This window comes from Esox lucius, chromosome 16 (assembly GCF_011004845.1).
Source record: "Esox lucius isolate fEsoLuc1 chromosome 16, fEsoLuc1.pri, whole genome shotgun sequence".
In the NCBI taxonomy this organism is placed as follows: Eukaryota; Metazoa; Chordata; class Actinopteri; order Esociformes; family Esocidae; genus Esox; species Esox lucius.
Window position 1 is genome coordinate 21884314 of NC_047584.1, and position 21175 is coordinate 21905488.

Below are 21175 nucleotides of genomic sequence, written 5' to 3' on the forward strand. Positions count from 1 at the left end.
TCCACTGTTATCTTAACGCTCATCTGAGGTCACCCTGTCAACCGCATTCTACAGGTTCGTTGGGATCCGATATTAATGAAGTCCAGTTTATGGGCGGGTCCCTTAACACAGCTGGATGAAAAACATCTGGATCCGCCTACACCGAACTCCAGCCAAAAGCCCCAAGCCCAACCAGTTGTTTCACTGAATACGACGTCAATAAGCTAAATGCACTACATCTCACTACGTAGAAAGATACAGTGCGACCACTACGTTTTGATCGGGTTTTAATTTTTATGTAAACATGTGGTGCTGGAGATTCTCCGCAATTAATATTGTTCTTCTTTCTTTCTGTAAGTATTTTTTCGCTACTTTGTAGCTTATTCAGTTCAGTGTTCAGTGTCCATTGTTTCTTCAATTTGGTAAAGTTGTAAAGGGGGAGGGGGTTCAAATGTTTAGTCAAGGGATATACTTGTGGTGTAAAACAGACGCACAACTATTCTAGTTATGAAATATTACTTTTCTACGATGGTAATGTGACGTCGTTATAATTTTCTCAATAGGGTCTATAAGATATGTGATGGAAAAGCCTAATCAAAAACTAAATTAAATAAGAGCCGTCATTTTACATTCTTTGATTTTTCTGTTTGACTTAATTCAAATTTTATACAATATGGCAATGTGATTTAATAAAGCAGTTAGATTATTAGATCTTTCTCGGGTACTGACCATCTTAATAAACCGCTGCCATCCACCTTAATCAGTATAACGTCGAGTCCTCAAAACCTTTGAAGGGAACAAATAAATTGCATTGTAAACGATAGTTTATGTTGCCTTCATTGTGAAAACAAACAACAAAATCAACTGAACATTTCTAAAACTAGACCGTTCATTAGCTTTATGCAATCTATTCTATGTATTATCTGCAGACTTCAAATGTTTAATTTAAAATGTTACACATATTTGTTCACTTTCATGTTCACTTGTGCCACAATTAAGATAATCTGAACTAATTAATGTCTCAAATAAGTATGAGTAACTTTTGACATTATCAAGTAAAAAATATCAATCAGTCTTTTACAATCAGTCTCAGTAGATGCGATATAAATAAAAAACAATGCAGTACAACTGTGATGTGATGCTACCACATTTTTTAGTGCTTCCATCTGAAATGGAAATTTACTAACAGGAAATCGATTTTGAGACTCAATTATCCCTGTTGTTCTCCACTGGGAATACAAGATTGGAAGCATAGATATAGATTAAGGAGGAGCTCTTAATTCATGAAAGCACAATTACTGTAAAAGGAGGATGGAAACTTCTCACTTAAGGACTTTAAAAAAAGAACATGCACACAGGTGAGGAAGGAATGTGGCACAAGGTTATCTTTACTGTTGCTGGAGGAGTTCAGAGGTCATATAGCCTACTGTAAGTACTGGTGAACTTCTCGCATGTAATGAACATTATACCAAGCTGTGTCTAATGTGCTATAGAAGTGAATTGGACTTAAGCAAGTGTTGTTATTAATTCTTTATGCATGTATATACATGTTACATGAAATTGAGGAATCAAAGTGATACCAATGATCGTCATGGCATGAGGAGCTTTGTGTTGTTCTCCCACCTGACATTCCATCATCCTAAATCCGTCCACAATGACCAGATTGTGGTGACCTAAGCAGGCAAAAATAAGATGCAGAAATCCCCCTTCTTCTCCCCTCCTCCTCCTACCCTCTTCCTTCTCTCTCTGCCCAGCTTGTGATGGCCCCTGGGGACACACACTGGCCTCTGTGTATTCTATTTGTCTCCCGGTGCATTCCAAATGGCGCCCTGTTTTGTATGCCCTGGTCCAAAGTAGTGCACTACACAGGGAATCGGGTGCCATTTAGGACAACACTTTCTCTACTTACTTGAGAAAGCTCCAAGAACGCTGGGCCTGATTGGCAAGGGTGGAGGAGCAATGAACGATTCAACAGATTCACAACAGATACAGTGGCTTTTCATTGTTGAGTATGAGATAATAGCCTTAGTCACTCCTCTTCTTTAGTGGCTTATTCTCATCCTTTGGCTAACCTTAAAGCAAGATGATTCATTTGGACGTGTAGGTCAGATACGTTTATCTGATGAAAAGTTCATATTTTTCGGATATTTTCTATCTTAGAATATTGACAAACGGAATGTGTTATTCTTAACGTCTGTTTTTAACACTGTAAATTAGAAGTAGCTGTGTAAATTTAATTTATTGTTTGAGGCTAGACAGGGTCCCTCAAATGGGCATACTTGCAATAAGCCTGGCTAATTTAATTGTGTTCTTGTTTATTCAATTAGGAAGCACTTTCTTTTATTTCCTGCAAAGAAGGATTTTAGTTGGTGAATTGCAGGCCAACTAGTGGACTGGTATGCTTTTTTCGGTTTAATCCATAGACTAGGTTACGTATTTACAGAACTGATACCATTTAAAGTTCTAGCTACCTCTATAGATTTTCCATAAAAGCCACATCAGTTAAGAGGGAAATACACATATGTAAATATACATGTATTACAGAATGTAATTAGATTACATACATCCAGTACGTACCAGATTTGTTTAGGAACGTCAGCCTTTCAAACATGCATTGTTTTGGTGTTTATGTGTGTGTGCAGCCTGAGTTTAGGTATAGACACAGAATCCCAGATCCTACCAATACGAATTCTGATCATCTAAACTGGGATACAGCTTCAAGTTAACTTGTTATTCTGTTTCTATGGGTAAACTGATATGGAACCAGGGAGAGTTAGTTGAGATCTGAGGCTAAAACTGAAAAGCAAATAAATGCATCCAACATCCCCGGGCCTCCCGGCTGTAGGCATGCAGCAGAGAAGTTGGATTTCCCATAAGACACAAAGGGGCTGAGTTTCAAACTTGGCTCAGTCCAAAACTTCTGGCTTCAATTTATTTCTGGAGCATACACTGCTGATTTTAATTAGTTGAAACTTTGCGGAGGGGGCTTTTTTTTTTTGCTTACCCAGCCTTTTAGTTTTTCTTTTTTCTTTATTTTCCCCTTCCCCTTCTTTTGTCTTTGAGTGTATAGTGTGTATATACTTGACCATGTAGATATGCATGTGTGTATGCATGCCTGTCTAAATATTGTACATATATATCTAGATATACTATACCCTTCAAACACATTTTTATTTAGCCTTGGTGAAATGTGGGTAAACCATCTTTTAATGTTTGCGTGGCTTTGTTAGATCACCCCTCTCTGAGTGAATAAATCCCTCATCATCTGGCTTTAATCAGCCATTAATATTGTTGTGATGTGGCAATACATGCAGGGAGGGAACGGCAGATACAAGAGGCGTGGGAAGGAACGCTCACAATGCCTCAGAGCTTGTGTCAAACCAGAGCACCACAGGCATCTCTCTCCCCCACACCACCACTCCCACCACACCCCTATTCAAACCCATAGTGGGTCAAAAACATATTCACGGTGGTTCCTTTACAATCAAAAAATGGCTCAATTAAATGAAAACTGGTTTGCTGTTTTCATGCAGTAGCTCTTTTTCCAGCAGTCAAATGAACTCTTAGGTAAAAACATACAACTAGACTGCTGTCAGGTTTACCCCCCTTGGGGGTATGCTTGCCCCCCCCCCCCAAAAAAAAAGAAAGAACAATAACATAGTGATTCAGAACATGAAATAATAATATATGGGACATACGTGTGTTTCTGAATATGCAAGGTTCTGTTGCACTGACAATGCCAATCACGGCAACGGGCCAGAAGGTTAAGGGTTTGCCGGATGAACTCGCTCTCATTGCAGTGTGATCAGAACCAGCTGCAGACAATGATTAGCTATGGGGAAATTTGATTTGCATCTGGATGCTATAATAAATGTATCTGTACCACTGCACACAAACAATAAGTGACAAATGACTGCACACGATGACCGACTTCCAGCGCTTCATCAACATAGTTCACGAGATCGGCAAGCAATGTGGAAATTACGTTATGGCAAATCTCGAAAAACAGATTATACATACCCCTCTACAAAATGATCTCCAAAAAAAGACTTTCATCAGATTTGATCTAACAAATAATTTCTCCATAAAGAATATTACCAGATCTTTCAGATACTTGTATAAATATAATGTATAAATATCTATTGAATGAAGTAATATTGGACTGCCTTCAATTCAAAGGTGTTTACTGTGATTTAAGCATCCTTTCTGAGCATCCTTGTCTTTCTGATATTCAGGACAAACTTAAATCATGAAGAAAGGCAAAAAATGTAAACCAAATATACCCTTTTACAAGTTAATGGTGCCCAACTGTAGATGTTGTAGACACTAAAAGTTGTCATTCAAACTTTATCTGCTGTGTTGTAATCCATGTTGAGAAACTCAAGATAATAATTTCCGGTGCACATGCTCTTCGTCTGTGTACTTCAGTTCATAAAAATATGTCTTGCCTCTAAATTCTAACATTTACTACTTGTATGTTGGTCATGGTACTGTAATATAGTTCAACATGGTTTCAGTTTAATACATAATATACATAAGTCTGTGACAGCGGGGTTTCTGGTATGATATATTATGTTGGATTAAGCGTTCTTCGTTTTGGTCGCAAATACGTTTTGAACATGTGAAAACAAAACGACAATATTACTACAGGACTGTAAATTGCGATGTGTTGGTAGTAGGTGCATATGGCCAAACAGGAAATGACACACCAAACAAGGAAATACAACATGAGAATACAAGCAAGAGAGACGCAGAAGAAATGCATATTGTACGCAGAGAGTTGGTATACAGAGACAGGGAGGGGTAGGCAGAGACAGAGATGGTCAGTGCGAGCACTCAACAAAGAACAGTGGAGTGTGTCTTAGTCTGGTGTAGGGTTCTGAGCTCCCAAGTTGACCCACTAATGTCAACTGGTGATGGAGGTTCAAGCTCTGGCTTGACTGTCCGTGCTATACATTCTGTCACCCTCTACATGCCTCTCCTTCCTAGTGTCCTGTCAATAGAAATAATAAAATACCCCCAAACCAAAAAAGAAACTTTCAGGTGGAGTGTGCTTGTCCAACAAATGCTCGCTATTGAGGAGGAGCAATTTATTTTAACTTCAGGATGTGAGCTTGGCATTTCAATGATTTTATAAGTTTTCCTGGAAGATTCAGTGTTCATGAGAACCTCATGTGCAAACCCAGGTATGTTGATATTAAAATGTAATTTTTGTTGTTGTTGGCCAGATACGTTACACTGTATATCTGAAAAATAGATTCTTTGCAATCTCTCATTAACAGGTGTCCATCTTAATGAACCTGTGAGATGCAACCACTACTGACTCTTTGGAGTACACAGTCAATGAGTATGCTTTTGCATTATTGCAACAAGGATTGCCGGCCTATTGAGTGTACACCAGAAAAGGTTAAAGACATAGTGAAGGCATATGTGCCCCTCAACTGCCTTTTGTCCAGCTTATGCTGACATACCCCTCTCTGGCAACTTCCAACCTAAAGAACAGAGATTTTCATGATACAAGGAGACACAACTGGCAAGGGAAATAAGTTTGAGGACTTCTTCAAATCCCTCCTGGGCTTGTGGTCTGGCAGGAAGACATGATTAAGAGAGGACAACTCAACCCATGACCAGACCGATAGGCCTATGTGAAGATGTGATTATTGTAGGTAATCAGATACATGTTTTTACATTCTTCGTAACATCCATCCATCCATCTTCTTCCGCTTATCCGGGGCCGGGTCGCGGGGGCAGCAGTCTAAGCAGGGATGCCCAGACTTCCCTCTCCCCAGACACTTCCTCTAGCTCTTCCGGGGGGACACCGAGGCGTTCCCAGGCCAGCCGGGAGACATAGTCCCTCCAGCGTGTCCTAGGTCTTCCCCGGGGTCTCCTCCCGGTGGGACGGGACCGGAACACCTTCCCAGGAAGGCGTTCCGGAGGCATCCGAAAAAGATGCCCAAGCCACCTCAGCTGACCCCTCTCGATGTGGAGGAGCAGTGGCTCTACTCTGAGCTCCTCCCGGGTGACCGAGCTTCTCACCCTATCTCTAAGGGATCGCCCAGCCACCCTGCGGAGAAAACTCATTTCGGCCGCCTGTATCCGGGATCTTGTCCTTTCGGTCATGACCCAAAGCTCATGACCATAGGTGAGAGTAGGAACGTAGATTGACTGGTAAATCGAGAGCTTCGCCTTGCGGCTCAGCTCTTTCTTCACCACGACAGACCGATACATCGACTGCATTACTGCAGAAGCTGCACCGATCCGTCTGTCAATCTCCTGTTCTTCGTAACAGTATCCCTAATAATCCTGTTTATGTGGACACATCTGAAGTTCGGCTGAGTAATACGACTTTGATAATGTTAGTAAAAATTATAAGAATCATACCATTAATGTGTCAACATTATTAATGTCTTACTCCGTTTACTACAATGAACGGTCTAATAGTAAGTTAAGTGTGCATTTAAACGTACTCTATGTATTGAAGAAATGCAAAGAAATAGCAGAAAAACAAACACTAAGGGAAAGTGTGAATTACATTTCAGAGTACATATACAAAATAAAATAGTGTCTGCTAAACAAAGCGTTTGTGTTTGTAAAAATGTAATATAAAGTTTGTAGGTATCTAAACAACTGAACAAGTTGTAAATTCTGAGGTCCCATTAGTTCCATCCATGTGCTCTTCTTGAAGTCATGCATATCATATGCCTTGTCAATTGCTGGCGATAATTGACCCACAAGTTCAGCTATAGGTAGCAGGATCCTTTGGAAGATTAGATGGAGGGCAGTTAGAGGATTGATACTGGTCATAATACCACACCAGCATTTGATAATTTGAGCATGGTGAGGAGAAAAAAAAAAGTGGACTGGAAAAGAGGAAAAGTCATCACAGTAAAAGAAGAGAGTGAAATAATGTAATTTTATGTTTTCCTGATCTTGTGATTTTGCTTGAATCATCTGTATTTTTTTTCTTCCAAGTAATACCTCAAAGGCTGAGTCTACAGTTCTTTACTCTCTTCTTTTGCACTGTGGAAACGGTGATGAGGCAGCCAGTGGAAGGATGAAGTTTAACTTTGAAAAGAGTTGCTAGATAGCTGGACTTTGCTACAGAACTTTGGTTTCATCAAAGTGAAGCTTGTGATTTTTGTCATTTTGTTCCAAATTTCAGGATTTATTTGTCAAATGCACCAAAAACCCTTACAGCGATATCAATGAAATTCTTTGTGACATGGCATCCAACAACTACGAAGTAAAAGTTAAGAAGAAAAAATGGCATAAACAAAAATATAGCCAGACAAAAAAACAACACTATACATAACATTGTACACTAGCAGTTTTAAAAAAGAGTACTGTAAAGTACTCCATTGTGGGCCTTGGTCCTTTTCTTGGCCTTCACAAACATGTAGTGAAGAGCCCTTCACTTAAATTTTTGCAAGTCTCTGGCCCTTTGTCGGTTTTCTGCATTTCCACAATCTCCAAAACGAATTGGCGATTTCTGATCTTTATACAACCCTGTTTCCAAAAAAGTTGGGACACTGCATAAAATGCAAATAAAAACACAACACAATGATGTGCAAGTCAGTCAGCCCTATATTTAATTGAGACAACATATCAAATGTTAAAACTGAGAAATGTTATTGTTTTAGGAAAAATACATGCCCGTTTTGAATTTAATGCCAGCAACAAAGTTGGGACAGGGGCATGTTTACCACTGTGTTGCATCACCTCTTCTTTTAACAATAGACCAACTGCTGTTGTATTGAAAGTTAAATGTTTTCCCTTTCTTGCTTGAAGTAGGATTTCAGTTGCTCAACAGTTCGAGGTCTCCTTTGTTGTATTTTCCGTTTCATAATGCCCCAAATGTTTTCAATAGGTGACAGGTCTGACTTCAGGCAAGCCATTTTCGCACCCAGACTCTTTTACTACAGAGCTATGCTGTTGCAATTCGTGCCGAATGTGGTTTGGTATTTCCTTGCTGAAATAAGCAAGACCTTCCCTGAAAACAAACAGCATCTGGATGGCAGCATATGTTGCTCCAAAACCAGTACATATTGTTCAGGATTAATGGTGCCTTCACAGATGTGCAAGTCACCTGTGCCATGTGCACTAATGCACCTCCATACCAACACGGATGCTGGCTTTTAAGCGGTGTACTGATAACAAGCTGGATGGTCTATCTCCTCTTTAGTCTGGAGAACTTGAATTGTTGCGCTATGTGCCAGTGCAGTCTTTCACTGAGTGGTGAACGCTTCACCATCTTCACTTTTGAAAGACTCATGCTCTCTGGGATGCTATTTTTTACCCAGTCATGTTACTGACCTGTTGCCAATTAACTTAATTAGCTGTGAGATGTTCCACCAGGTTCTTTTTAGCATTAAACAACTTTTCCAGTCTTTTGTTGCCCCTGTTCTAGCTTTTTCGAAACGTGTTGCTGGCATCAAATTCAAAGTGGGCATATATTTCTCAAGAAGCAATAACGTTTCTCAGTTTCAACATTTGATATGTTGTCTTCATTTATTTTCTATTTAATATAGGGTTTAAACGATTTTTTTTTTACATTTTACACAGCATCCCAACTTTTTTGGAATTGGGGTTGAATAATCAATGGCATATACCTCCTCAGCTAAGCCTCTCCATGGATTCAAATTGAAAGCATTTGAGTGAAGGTTGGGGGGGTTTCCGCACATCCACCATCCCATACCATAGCTTCCAAAATCCCCTCTGTTTAACTCTAAATGCACTCACCACTGCCCCTAGCGGCCAGTCATTGCCCTAACATAAGATATGTTATGAATTCAGCTGTCAGATATGTATCTTACATATTCTTGGCCATGCATAGAAGCAATGATTCTTGACCTTGTGTGGGAGCAGATTCGTTATAGTCTGAATGTCACTATGAAAAAATGTAAAGTGTCTAGCATCAACACAGCAGAAGTTATGGCTGTAAGTCATGTAAGCAGCTAGACTTAATTAGACTTTAACATGTCTAACAGCTTGTTGCTGTCAATATAATCAAGGCTACATCAAGGGTTGTGATAAACATGTCCTATTGAAATGTGCACCCAGAGGGTGGATAGCACTTAGATATGCACCCATATGGCATGTGTTATATTTGTTTACCTTAGTAAATTAGGTATAAAAACTCACAAAACAACCTTGAAAAGTCAACTTGAGAAACAATATCTGGGGGGCCAACTTTCTGTAAAATACGCTATTAAATGCGAAGTGTTCCAATGGAGCAAGTTAAGACATTCCCGATTGAATTTCCCATTTTCTTACTTTACAATATTTAAACATTGAACTAATCACTCTACTGGATATAGATTATTATCATAAATCATCCATGTGGTCAAAAAATATAATATGGCTTGTTAAGAAATGTTGCACAATTAGCGTCTTGTAAGTATAGCAACGTGCCCATAACAACATAAAATGGACCAACTGGCAATCCACAGTAGATTTTATACTGTCCCTCAATGAATACACCGCATCCACACTGCACAGTGTGTTTGAATGAATCACAGCCTTGAATTTCAACAGTGAGTAATGAAGCTTCCATATATGCACGGATGCAATGGTCTCTACCAAGAGTTTGTACCATTGTGGCACAGGAGTGGGAATTCTGTAAACTCCAGCCGTTCCCAGTTGAACCACTGCTGTTGGGGAATTTACAGTGTATTTGATTTAATGCATTTTGGATTGGAAACACCCTCTGTGTATGCTGATAATATAAAGCACAGAGTCAGTCACAAAGTATACCTGGCTCTGTTGTTCTTTTTTGTGCCAGTCATTGTATTCAATGTCCCCTGATTATTGTGTGTGTATTCCACAGATACTCCCATCCTCTCCTTCATATACACCAATGCCAACCTGTGTAAGTGGTGTGACATTTCCATTCCTATCTGTGAGGATGGTGTGTGTCTCACCAACTGTTCCATGTCCTCCTTCTGTGCTCTGAGTGAAGAGATCTGTGTTGCCATATGGTAAGTGAGGACGTTTTCATGAAGGGACTTTTACGTTTGCATACTGTAAGAGTATCAACATTTCTAAAATGTCAGTTAAAGTTATGAGTCTTTCACTCATTCATTATTTCGAGTTCAGGACAAAAAATACAGAAACACATTTCATACCACAGGTTATGTTGATTTGGTTTAGCTTGTAGCTACCCATTTTATCAGATATTGTTTTAGCATGGATTTCCAGCATATCCCCACACACCTGTTTAAACTCGTTACCTGTATTAAAGACACCTGTCCACACACTCAATCAAACAGTCTCCAACCTCTTCACAATGGCCATGACCAGAGAGCTGTGTAAGGACATCAGGGATAAAATTGTAGACCTGCACAAGGCTGGGATGGGCTACAAGACAATAGGCAAGCAGCTTGGTGAGAAGGCAACAACTGTTGGCGCAATTATTAGAAAATGGAAGAAGTTCAAGAGACCTGTCAATCTCCCTCGGTCTGGGGCTCCATGCAAGATCTCACCTTGTGGGGCATCAATGATCATGAGGAAGGTTAGGGATCAGCCCAGAACTACATGGCAGGACCTGGTCAATGACCTGAAGAGAGCTGGGACCACAGTCTCAAAGAAAACCATCAGTAACACACTATGCCATCATGGATTAAAATCCTGCAGCGCACGCAAGGTCCCCCTGCTCAAGCCAACGCATGTCCAGGCCCTTCTGAAGTTTGCCAATGACCATCTGGATGATCCAGAGGAGGAATGGGAGAAGGTCATGTGGTCTGATGAGACATAAATAGAGCTTTTTGGTCTAAACTCCACTAAATAAAATGCAAATTAATTACTTAAAAATCATACAATGTGATTTTCTAGATTTTTGTTTTTATTCCGTCACTCACAGTTGAAGAGTACCTATGATAAAAAATACAGACTTCTACATGCTTTGTAAGTGGGTAAACCTGCAGAATCGGCAGTGTATCAAATACTTGTTCTTCCCACTGTACATATATAAAACCATACAAATACAGGACAAACTCAGTACAATTGGCTGTTCCAATTGCGCTACCCCTGCCCTGACCCCCAATGGGATATTCCGAAGGCGGGAAGGGAAAAGCCCCACTGGATGTCAGGTGGCCACGGCGCTTGTGCACCAACAGTTACTGGGACAGGAAAAACAAACATATGGTTCACATTGTCAAAAAAACCAACAAACAAATAAAACCAAACATGCACAGTTACGTTGTAGCGAAGAAACAAGCAGAAGAGATTGTACTAAGCCACTTTCTATAAGACGTCCTATGCAGTTAGGTGCAGTTAAGGCGTGTACTTTGTTGCCAGCTTTCTGTCAGATGCTTTGCAAGCACCCCTGGATTTCCTTCTGTCCATTTAGGAGGTGACCTTTAAGTACTGTTCATCAGATGCAGAATTCCACTGCATTGTCTTTCTTAATCTTGTGCAGTTTCTTCAAATTTCTTAACCCTCATCCTACTGACTGGGTTACCCACAGACTTTCTGTCTTATCTCACAGGTGCTTTATTCTATCTTTCCAATTTTTCATGACATTGTCAATCAATTGGGGCCTAATTACTTCATATCATTGTTTTCAAACACCAATATATATGTATTGGAGTCCTGGGGGGACCCCAGTGAAAAGCATATAATTCCACCTATGTAGTTTTCAAATGTGACCAATGTTCCCCTTCACAAACTATCAGGGGGGTTGGGGCACTCTGTCAGTCATTTTGAAGGAGACAGACAAAGATGCAGCAGACACAGATGCAGCAGACACAGGCACTATCAAGTCAAACAAGCCACATATCCCAGAGGAGATGAAGGCGAACAATGACAGAGAGATCGAATGGTTTGGCTGTCATGGGCAGCTTACCATGGTGTCATATGTAACTCCAAAAGGAAAAGCGGTACTGGCGCACCATGACACGAAGGTTGAAGGCGAGAAGCAGAAACCAGAGATCATACTACACCACAATGCAACTAAAAGTTGTGTGGGTTATCTGGGTCATCTAGCCAAAATGTTCACAACCAGAAGGAAAATAAACAAATGTTGCTGCCATCGCTGCCTTCATCATCTGGATGGGGAACTTCACAGATTGGACATTTTCAGAACGTGGCCGATGTCGCTGGATTTACCTGAGACAGCTTGGGCATGCTCTGGACATGCCACACATTAAGATTCTGATACTTCCATGCTCCAAGCACCAGTCCGAGCAGCCAATCATGGGAGTGAAGAAAACTCCATCTGCTGCTGTGGACGTCCCAACGATTGGCTGGAAAATCTACTCGGAAAACGTGTAGCCTTTGCTTTCGAAACACAGACAGGAAGGTAGCAAATCTTTGCTTCTGTTACATGCCAGTATGCCCTGAGCATAGCATGAGACAAATTACTGCCTGTAGCGTGTGGTGTGCATAGTTCAATGAAAACACCATTCATTTTACAAATTGAAAAATTCAATTTGACAGGAGGCCATACTTGGACCAAGGTCTCTACCTACTTTTGTATTGAAAGACAAATACAATTACAAACTGTTGAAGTTTGAATGACTGTGGGTTTCAATTATTTGATATTGGTATCAAAATGACCCTGGTTGGCTTCACCGTATAAATAAAACCCAAATAATGTTTACTTTAAATTATTGAAAATGATACCAGATTCAAAGCATGGTAAATAAGCTTTATTGGTACTAATCTGTACTAATATAACCTTCTATTTCACATGGATGTATGTTTGTGTGTGTGTGTGTTCGCCTGGCTGCGTGTTCCTGTGTGTATGGGTTTACATCTGTTTCCCAGGCGGAAGGACAACGAGAGTATGAGCGTGAAGACGTTATGCCACCAGCCCCAGCAGCCCCTGGAGAACATTGTGTTGTCCAACTACTCCTCTAAAGAGTGTGTGATGACTCCTCAGCCCTCTGAGGACGGGGTTCTGTTTGTCTGTGGCTGCCTGGGGGAACACGATTGCAACGATAAGCTCATATTCGACAAGGGCTCCAATGGTAATATCACTTGTTATACTCTGGGACCAAGTGTGATGTGTGAATGGTGCAACAACCTAGGTGCAACCAGAACATTTGAAACAAAACAGAATTGAATTTATTAAAATGTAGTGTATCAATAAAAAACAAAATATGAGGATAAAGGAAACAAATTACGATGTCAATAAGCAGTAAGTGTACTTAAACGTTGATCCAGTTCCACTTCGTCTCCCTTGTACTTTTAACTACGGTCTTAGGTTTTTCCAAGCTCAAGAGTAAAGATGTGATCCCAGTGGTAGTGATCAGCCTGGTCCCTCCCTTCCTAGTGGCTATCATCGCCACCATGGCCTTCTATCTGTACCGCACCAGACAGCCTGGCAAGCAGCCCAAAGACTGGGCTCCCAAACGCACACACTACCAGGTGGGTGGACCACTGGAAAATGAAGGCTTGCGCCCTATTGGCATCCTATTTCCACAATGTAGTGTACTACTTTAGACCAGAGCCCTTAGGCCCCTGGTCAAAAGTAGGACACTATGGAGGGAATAGGGTAACATTTTGAATCAAACTGAAAGATATTAATTTACTGTAAATCATTCAATACTAAAATCCATGATCAGATATGGCATGAATTAACCTTTAATTCATTAACCAGGCCTTGGACATACCTGAGGGTCTCAGTGGGGATGCCATCACCGGCAGTGAGGACTGCCATGGCAAGCTTTCTGCCATCAATGGAGATGCCACCTCTGACATGTCTCCCATCCGGGCCCTTGAATTAAACCACAATGCAGAACAGCTGCCTATCCAGCTGGAGGCCTTGGTAGGAAAGGGTCGCTTTGCTGAGGTGTGGCGAGCCAGGCTCCATCACCAGTCTGCTGGTTCTCTTTACGAAACAGTGGCAGTGAAGGTGAGTTTTTTCCCTCAAACTGATCTTGTTTTACCGGTAATTTTTTTTGTATAGGGTTGCAAAATTCAGGCGGGTTTTCTCAAAATCCCTGTTGGAGGTTTTCCAGAATCAGTAAGGAATAAGCAGGAACCCAGAAAGCCTTACACAGGATTTCTGGAGAACCAGGGATTTTATTGGAAATTCCAGGAACTTTGCAGTCCTGAATTTGTGATGTTTTCATGCGATATAACATTGAATGTTTATTTTATTTGAAGATCTTCCCATCTGTGGAGTATGTGTCTTGGCGCAATGAGAGTGCCATTTTATCTGACGCCGACCTTGAGCATGACAACATAGTTCAGTTTCTGACAGCAGAGGAACGAGGGCCCTCTGGCTCCCCTCAGAGGCAGTACTGGCTGATCATGGCCTATCACGGCCTCGGGAACCTGCAGGTATGGGCAAATCACAAATGGCCACCTAAGCCTTTTCAGAGGATTTGATTGGCATAAGTAATATGGGGAATCTTACACTTAGCTTATCTGAGGGAATCTGAATAACTTTTACCATGGCATTGCAAACATCCTGCCAGCTGAGGTACATCGGACAATGTTGTGGACCCCAGTGTTTGTCTTAGTTTCATTATCATTCTTGTTTGGTTGGCAGATGCCAGGATTTAATTGAGGTGATGTTAAATTGCATTTCACTTTTAATTTTAATTCACACTTGAGCAAACATCTGTAGCATTTACAGTGAATTGGATTTCAGTGAATCTCTGAGAATTTGCATTGACCTGAAAAAAACATTATGTTGATTATTTAATCCGTCCATTTATTTCAGGACTTTCTGGCAGGCCATGTACTGAGCTGGGCTGAACTTTGTTCAATGGCTGGTTCAGTGGCTAGAGGATTGGCCCACCTGCACAGTGACACCACGCCCTGTGGGATCCCAAAGGTGCCTGTTGCCCATCGCGATTTGAAGAGCAGCAACATCATGGTGAAGAGCAGGCGAGAGTGTGCACTCTGTGACTTCGGTCTTGCACTGAGGCTGGACCTCTCCCTCACCGTGGATGACTTTGCCAACAGTGGGCAGGTAACTTGGAAGAAATGTAGTTGCAAAAGGGAATCCGGGTTCACCCTAGTAAAGTGGTAATAATTTATAACGGATTAAATATATATATTTGCCATCAACCAACACTTAACAAAAAGACATTGCAATAACATATTGTTAGAAACGTCATGCTTTAAAAAAATATATAATCTAAAAAAAAAAAATCAGACCCTTAAAGTATTCAGACCCTTTGCCATAACACACCAAATTGAGCTCTGATGCATCCTGTGTCCTTTGTTCATCCTTGAACTTGACTGAAGTCCACCTGTGAGAAATTCAATTGATTCAACATGATTTGGAAAGACAAATACCTGTCTGTAGGTCCCACACTTCACAGCGCATGTCAGAGGAAGTCCAAGGAACTCTCTGTAGACCTCCGAGAGCTGTGGCTGGATCTGTGGTAGGTTTAAAATAAATAAATAAAGCTTTGAAAGTTCCCAGGGGCACAGGGGCACCAAATTTGGAACAACCAAGACTTTTCTTAGAGCTGGCCATCTGGCCAAACTATGTAAACCGGGCAAAAGGTCCTTGGTCAGGAAGGTGACCAAGAACCAAATAACCACTCTAAAAGACCTTCAGAGAACTGAAAGGGTCTGAATACTTATGTACATGAGATATTTTAGTTATTTTTTTGTAATCAATTATGAGTTACGTTTATAACACAACAAAAGGTTGAGAAAGTAATGGGAGTCTGAATAGTTTCTGAATGCAGTGTACAAGCACACTCCATCAAACATTTGAGCTAATGAGTACAACAACTCCCCCAATTTTTATGTTGGGTTACTACTGAACGAAAAACAAGTTATTAAATACATGTATTTCTCAATTACAAGTATTATTAAAATTAAGCAGGTAGGCTAAGGATAAACAGGCAGATAGGCTAACTCATTATTACAACACAAAACCACTCAAAAATACACTGTGTCAAAGCAAAATTACTTATAAAAAATGTTTTAATAAAAAAACTGCTTGAAAAGTAATTTAAAAAAGCTGTAAATAATGTTGCAGTGTGGGAGTACTTCTACTGAGACAATGAATTAAGCTTTAGGAGAAAATCTGCCAACACATTTTTGGAAGTACAAAAGACCAACATAGCTACTCTAGTAGCTCAAATCTATATGCACTTGTAGTACCCATGGGAATTTCCTTTCTTTTTCAACTTTCGACTGGATAGGCAGCTGTTTTTAATAATGATGAGTCCTAGTAGAGTGCCCCTTAAATATAACCAATACTACACCATATAAATAAGATTGTACTATTTAGCCAGGGGTAAACCAGGACCCTCATGTATTGTTTCTTTAACGTACTGTCCCTGTCTGTTGTTGTCTAGGTGGGCACAGCTCGCTACATGGCTCCTGAGGTTTTGGAGTCCAGGGTAAATCTAGAGGATCTGGAGGCTTTTAAACAAATGGATGTCTACTCAATGGCCCTGGTCCTTTGGGAAATGGTCTCTCGTTGTGAAGTCATAGGAGGTACATTAAGTTATTCTATTACAGAGGACAGCGTTTGTAACTCAGATGTTGATGGAAGCAACAGACTATGATGAAAGGGTAAATGCAGAATAGGTTATATGAAACAAAGCATTTACAGTATGTATTTTCATAGAGGTTAAGAGTTACGAGCCGCCGTTTGGCTCTAAGGTGTGTGACCAACCATGTGTGGACAGCATGAGGGACCTGGTCCTGAGAGACAGAGGCAGACCTGAGATTCCCACTAGCTGGACAACACATCAGGTACGCTTTGCGTCAAAAATCGCATTATTCACTTTCAGTATTGACCAAATACAAAACGGAACTAAAAACCAACCCGGTTTGTTAATTAATCACACCCTCATGGTTCCCTTCCCTACCATAGGGAATGAATCTGCTGTGTGCCACCATCACCGAGTGTTGGGACCACGACCCGGAGGCCAGACTCACAGCCCACTGTGTGGTGGAGCGATTTGGAAGTCTAGAAGAGGAGATGGAGCAGGCGGAATTAGACACCCTCATTTCTAGCCAGAACCACCAGCAGGGTCCCCTGTCTGACACTTCCCCTGACAATGTGGATCCTCTGGCCCAAGAAACGGACGTAGAGAGGACTGCCATCCCTGGCCAGAGTGACCTAGTATGAGAACTCAATCACCAAAGAGACAAACTTCTGTATGATAGATTGAAAGCACTCTGCCCTATGAACAGGAAGAGAGACAATTTAAAAAAAAGACTTTTTCATTTGAAGGAGCTGGTCTCCTGATTGATTTGTGTAATATAGAATTTATGAAGTGTTTTATCAATGCAGTTATAAACCTGTGCCACCAGATATTTTTTATGCACCTCAGAAAGTATTGTTTACAGAATTTAAGAAACAAAGACAAACATCCAACCACTAACCATTATCTCAACTTCCCCTGTGATTTACATGGTTCACTATGTAGGACCAGAGACCTCTGCTGATGTGTTATAATGAACTTTTCCACTGCAATCTCACAGGGTGAAACATCCAGCACTAGGGCTGAGAGGTTTGCATTTTTCTACAAGTACCTTCAGATTTTTTAACAAAAAGCTGCGTTGTCTCGAATTTTTAATTTATTTATTATCTAGGCTACCAATAAGAATACACAGGCCAAAATACGTTTTTAATTATACTATTGCCTACAACAATGACTTGTTTTCCCTATAATGTGAAGTGCTTGTTGCCTTCATCTGTATACAGAGACAAGTCATTTATTTGCTTCTTTCAAATCTGAATGAGAATTAAAGATGCATTCCGGGATTGATAGCCACAGGTTGTAAAAAATAATAGATCCTGAACAATTGTGTACTTTGTCATTTGTGCTGATATGTGCCCCATGTCATCAAAACCACTGATTTCAAACTTGGAATTTGACTGAGATATGATAATGATTCTACTTATATACATATAAACAGTATTGTACAGCCATCCTAAAAAAAGGTCCAAGCCTGCATCTTTAAGAGGGGATTATCGGTCTTATATACATCAGAAACCTCAAAGGAAGAGCTACTGCTCTCCATGACAGTGTGGTCTGAGACTGATCTCCACCAATTAAATTATTCATTGACATTTCGGCGTCATTCTAAATGATTTGATCATATTAACCATGCAGACTAAAGGAGTTGGTGTAGATTTGATTAAGCCACTAATTAAGGTATTAAGATCAAAAGAATTTCCTCTGAGAACCAATGATGGAAAAGCTGTTCTATCTTAAAGACTTTTCAGCTTTGCTTTTTAGTTTCAAAATGTTTTTCTTTGTTGTGCCATAATGAACATGAACCCAAATTAACAGAGAAAATGAACAAATGTGTCTATAATATTAAGCTCCAAAGTTCAATAAAGAAGAAAATGTAACATTGGATGAATGAACAAAAAACAAATCATTGTGAACTGGTTCCACAATCTTAACGTTAGCTACCTATATGTTTTTTTGTGTCATGAAGAGTTCATAACTGTTCATTACTGGTGCTAATGTGCCATTTTTCCTAACATGCTTTGTAATTGGATTTTGAAATGTGATCAGGATGAAGGAAGCATGATATAACCATGTATAAATAGAGTTCATGTGTCAAGCTCTGGTAAATGTTCTTCCTCTTCTTCATAAAACTTTTACACTGTTAAATTAATTTTGTTGTTCTGGAACCATTGATATTTCAGCAAGTGCAAACTCAGGCCGGGAATGAATGAATACATTCAGCATTTGCAGTGGGTTTCCTGTGAACACAATAATTAGATTAGTCAGTCATGTGGGTACTACCAAGCACGTGGGCTAAGTAATACCATCAACAGATAATCTAGCTGGAAGCTATAGTGAGATTAGACTGTTCAGTACCACTGGTATATTGTAAAGTTAGGCTTGGCTCAATTTAGGTCCTGCTCTCTTATTCAAGATTGCAATGCCAAACCTAATAGAGAGTTAGGATTATACAGAAGTGCATACACTTGGAGAATTGGTAATATACACTCACCTAAAGGATTATTAGGAACACCTGTTCAATTTCTCATTAATGCAATTATCTAATCAATCAATCACATGGCATTTGCTTCAATGTATTTAGGGGTGTGGTCCTGGTCAAGACAATCTCCTAAACTCTAAACTGAATTTCAGAATGGGAAAGAAAGGTGATTTAAGCAATTTTGAGCGTGGCATGGTTGTTGATGCCAGACGGGCCGGTCTGAGTATTTCACAATTTGCTCACTGGGATTTTCTCGCACAACCATTTCTAGGGTTTACAAAGAATGGTGTGAAAAGGGAAAAACATCCAGTATGCGCGAATAATTTCAAATTGGTTTCTTGAACATGACAATGAGTTCACTGTACTGAAATGGCCCCCACAGTCACCAGATCTCAACCCAATAGAGCATCTTTGGGATGTGGTGGAACGGGAGCTTCGTGCCCTGGATGTGCATCCCACAAATCTCCATCAACTGCAAGATGCTATCCTATCAATATGGGCCAACATTTCTAAAGAATGCTTTCAGCACCTTGTTGAATCAATGCCACGTAGAATTAAGGCAGTTCTGAAGGCGAAAGGGGGTCAAACACAGTATTAGTATGGTGTTCCTAATAATCCTTTAGGTGAGTGTTAATACACCATTTGTGAAGAAAACATGAGTAAGCAGGCAATACACATCCTTTATTTCTTATGAGATTCACATTCAACTGTAGGGCATAACAGAATGGCACAATCATAAAACAAAACATGGCAACAAAGAAGAAAATGTAATGACTCCTGCTCAAAAGTCTGTATACCCTTAGTTCTTAATACTGTGTATTGCCCCCTATAGCATCAATGAAAGCGAGCAGTCTTTTGTAATAGTTGTCTATGAGGCCCTAAAATCTTGCAGGTGATATTGCATTCGTCTTGACAAAATGCCTCCAGGTCATGCAAAGTCTATGGTCGTTTTGCATGAACTGCACATTTGAGATCTCCCCAGAGTGGCTCGATGATATTAAGGTCTGGGGAATGTGATGGCTATTCCAGAACCTTCACCTTATTCTGCTGTAACCACTGGAGGGTCAGCTTGGGATTGTGCTTAGAGTTATGGTTGTCCTGGAATGTCCAAGAGCATCCCATGCACAGCTTTCATGCAGAAGAAAGCAAATTGTTTGCCAGTATTTTCAGATAACATGCTGCACTCATCTTGCCATTAATTTTCACAAGATTCCCTGTGCCTTTAGAGCTCACACACCACCAAACCATCAGTGAGCCACCACCATGCTTCCCAGTGGGGATGGTATTCTGTGCACTATAGGCCTTGTTGACCCCTCTCCAAACATAGCGCTTATGGTTGTGACCATAAAGCTCTATTTTGGTCTTGTCACTCCAAATTAAAGTGTGTCAGAGGCTGTGAGGCGTGTCAGGCATATTGTAACTGGGCTTTTTTGTGGCATTGGTGCAGTAAAGGCTTCTTTCTGGCAACTTGACCATGCAGCAAATTTTTTTTATCAAGTATCACCGTATAGCGCTCCTTGAAACAACCACACCGTCTTTTTCAGAGCAGCCTGTATTCTCCTGAGGTTACCTGTGGGTTTTTCTTCGTATCCCGAACAATACTCCGCAGTTTGGGCTGAAATCTTTCTTGGCCTACCTGACTGTAGCTTGGTTTCAAGAGATCCCCAAATGTTCCTCTTCTTAACAGTACTGATTGGTATTTGCAATGCTTTGGATAACTTTTTATATCCTTGCCCATATTTATAAAGTTCCTTTACCTTATTACACGTCTCTTTTGACAGTTCTTTTCTACTCCCAATGGCTCAGTATCTAGCCTGCGCAGTGCATCCACATGAGAGCTAACAAACCCATTGACCATTTATACACAGACACTAATTGAAATTTAAAAAGCCACAGGTGTGGGAAATCCACCTTTAATTACCATTTTCACCTGTGTGTCTGTAACAAGGCCAAACATTCAAGGGTATGTAAACTTTTGATCAGGGCCATTTGGGAGATTTCTGTTATAATTAAAATTTAAAAAGGAGACAAACAACTATGTGATAATAAATGGTTTCATATGACTACAATCCTTAAATAATGATCAGTCATATTTTCAAAATCAATGCCAACATTTCTCAATTTCTGCCAGGGTATGCAAACTTATGAACACAACTGTACATAGGGGTTTTGAATTAAGTAGAATCTTGAAGCTTGTATCAACCACACAACCAAAAATGCTTGACCAAAGTTCAGAAAGAAGAAATGCGCCCCCCCCCAATGGTTGTCTACTAATTAATTGATGAGATGAACAGAAAAAAAAACGCAA

At 40.3% G+C, this 21175-nt stretch overlaps 1 protein-coding gene across 1 annotated transcript; it reads left to right on the forward strand.

Annotated features, from left to right (window-relative positions):
• Positions 1-171: 171 nt before the first annotated feature.
• Positions 172-18261, forward strand: tgfbr2l (transforming growth factor beta receptor-like). The gene is made up of 10 exons (XM_010904940.3): positions 172-332; positions 9806-9956; positions 12745-12947; positions 13184-13347; positions 13580-13834; positions 14089-14265; positions 14651-14902; positions 16251-16392; positions 16526-16653; positions 16775-18261. The coding sequence occupies exons 1-10, from the start codon at positions 284-286 to the stop codon at positions 17030-17032; spliced, it is 1779 nt and encodes a 592-aa protein (XP_010903242.2). The 5' UTR covers positions 172-283; the 3' UTR covers positions 17033-18261.
• The last annotated feature ends 2914 nt before the right edge of the window (positions 18262-21175 follow it).

What these genes read in the sequence shown, in the direction of transcription:
- tgfbr2l (XM_010904940.3), top strand. Translation starts at nt 284, where the DNA reads ATGTGGTGCTGGAGATTCTCCGCAATTAATATTGTTCTTCTTTCTTTC. An exon ending in TATTGTTCTTCTTTCTTTCT is followed by an intron (nt 333 to 9,805) that starts GTAAGTATTTTT and finishes TGTATTCCACAG; the next exon opens with ATACTCCCATCCTCTCCTTC. An exon ending in GAGATCTGTGTTGCCATATG is followed by an intron (nt 9,957 to 12,744) that starts GTAAGTGAGGAC and finishes TCTGTTTCCCAG; the next exon opens with GCGGAAGGACAACGAGAGTA.